Source organism: Penaeus monodon, chromosome 23 (assembly GCF_015228065.2).
Source record: "Penaeus monodon isolate SGIC_2016 chromosome 23, NSTDA_Pmon_1, whole genome shotgun sequence".
Lineage (NCBI taxonomy): Eukaryota > Metazoa > Arthropoda > Malacostraca > Decapoda > Penaeidae > Penaeus > Penaeus monodon.
In genome coordinates this window covers 36835878-36836667 of record NC_051408.1, presented here as the reverse complement: position 1 = coordinate 36836667, position 790 = coordinate 36835878, and the positions used below count along the sequence as shown (strand labels likewise).

Here is a 790-nt window from a genome sequence, read left to right as displayed (position 1 = left end):
TAGATTTGTTTAGACGAGTATATCTTACATACTTGCATATATAATCTTTACTCTCGTATGAACTTGGGCGCTCAGGAGTCAGTGCCAAGCGTCTCATAATGCTGGTTTCGATATGTACATCTTTCCATTCCATTTCCACTAATGTATCTTCCGTGTGTGTTTCACTGTATCCCTGTATCTTTCAAGGGATACAAAGTCCTGCCCTGTATCCCTGCCTCTTTTTTATTTGATTTACCAAAACTTTCATTATGGCGGATTCGTCACAGTCGCTCATTACATTTCATACAGTTACTTCTCCGAATTCTTCTTCTAATAAAAAAAAAATTAAACTGTGGCAATAGAACCTGCTTAAGGTTGATTCCTTATACGAATTTAGTTGTTAATATTGTGACGTCATACACATCCATAAAGGAGACAATCCACTCCAATAAATTATCTTGTAAAAGGTATGATATCACTACGTCATACCTGCACCGTTAGTCAGACTGCAGAACCCGGATGTAAGAATGTGGAAAATTAGTTCTTATCTGTTGCTCGCCCACGACCATGTTCACCCTAACGACCCACTTATATCTTATGATAGGTCATATGGTGAAACGGGTCGATAAGTATATCAGGGTTGATAATAACGAATATGAGAACATGTTTTCAACTTTTCGACTTCAAACATTGGGCGAATTCTATGTTCGTGATATATTTTGTGTACATATTTCTAATTACAAGCTGTAATTTCAGTTTTGATGGAGTGTTGATGTATCAGGAAGGTGACTATGCTATATAGTCTAATAGC

General features: G+C 36.8%; 1 protein-coding gene across 1 annotated transcript in view; it reads right to left on the bottom strand.

Annotated features, from left to right (window-relative positions):
* LOC119588228 (craniofacial development protein 2-like) overlaps nt 1–790 on the bottom strand; it is a 2220-nt gene that overhangs the window by 161 nt on the left and 1269 nt on the right. The window contains exon 2 of the mRNA XM_037936928.1: nt 33–172. Within this exon, the coding sequence (XP_037792856.1) occupies nt 33–172 (140 nt within the window). The remainder of the gene's footprint in view (nt 1–32; nt 173–790) is intronic.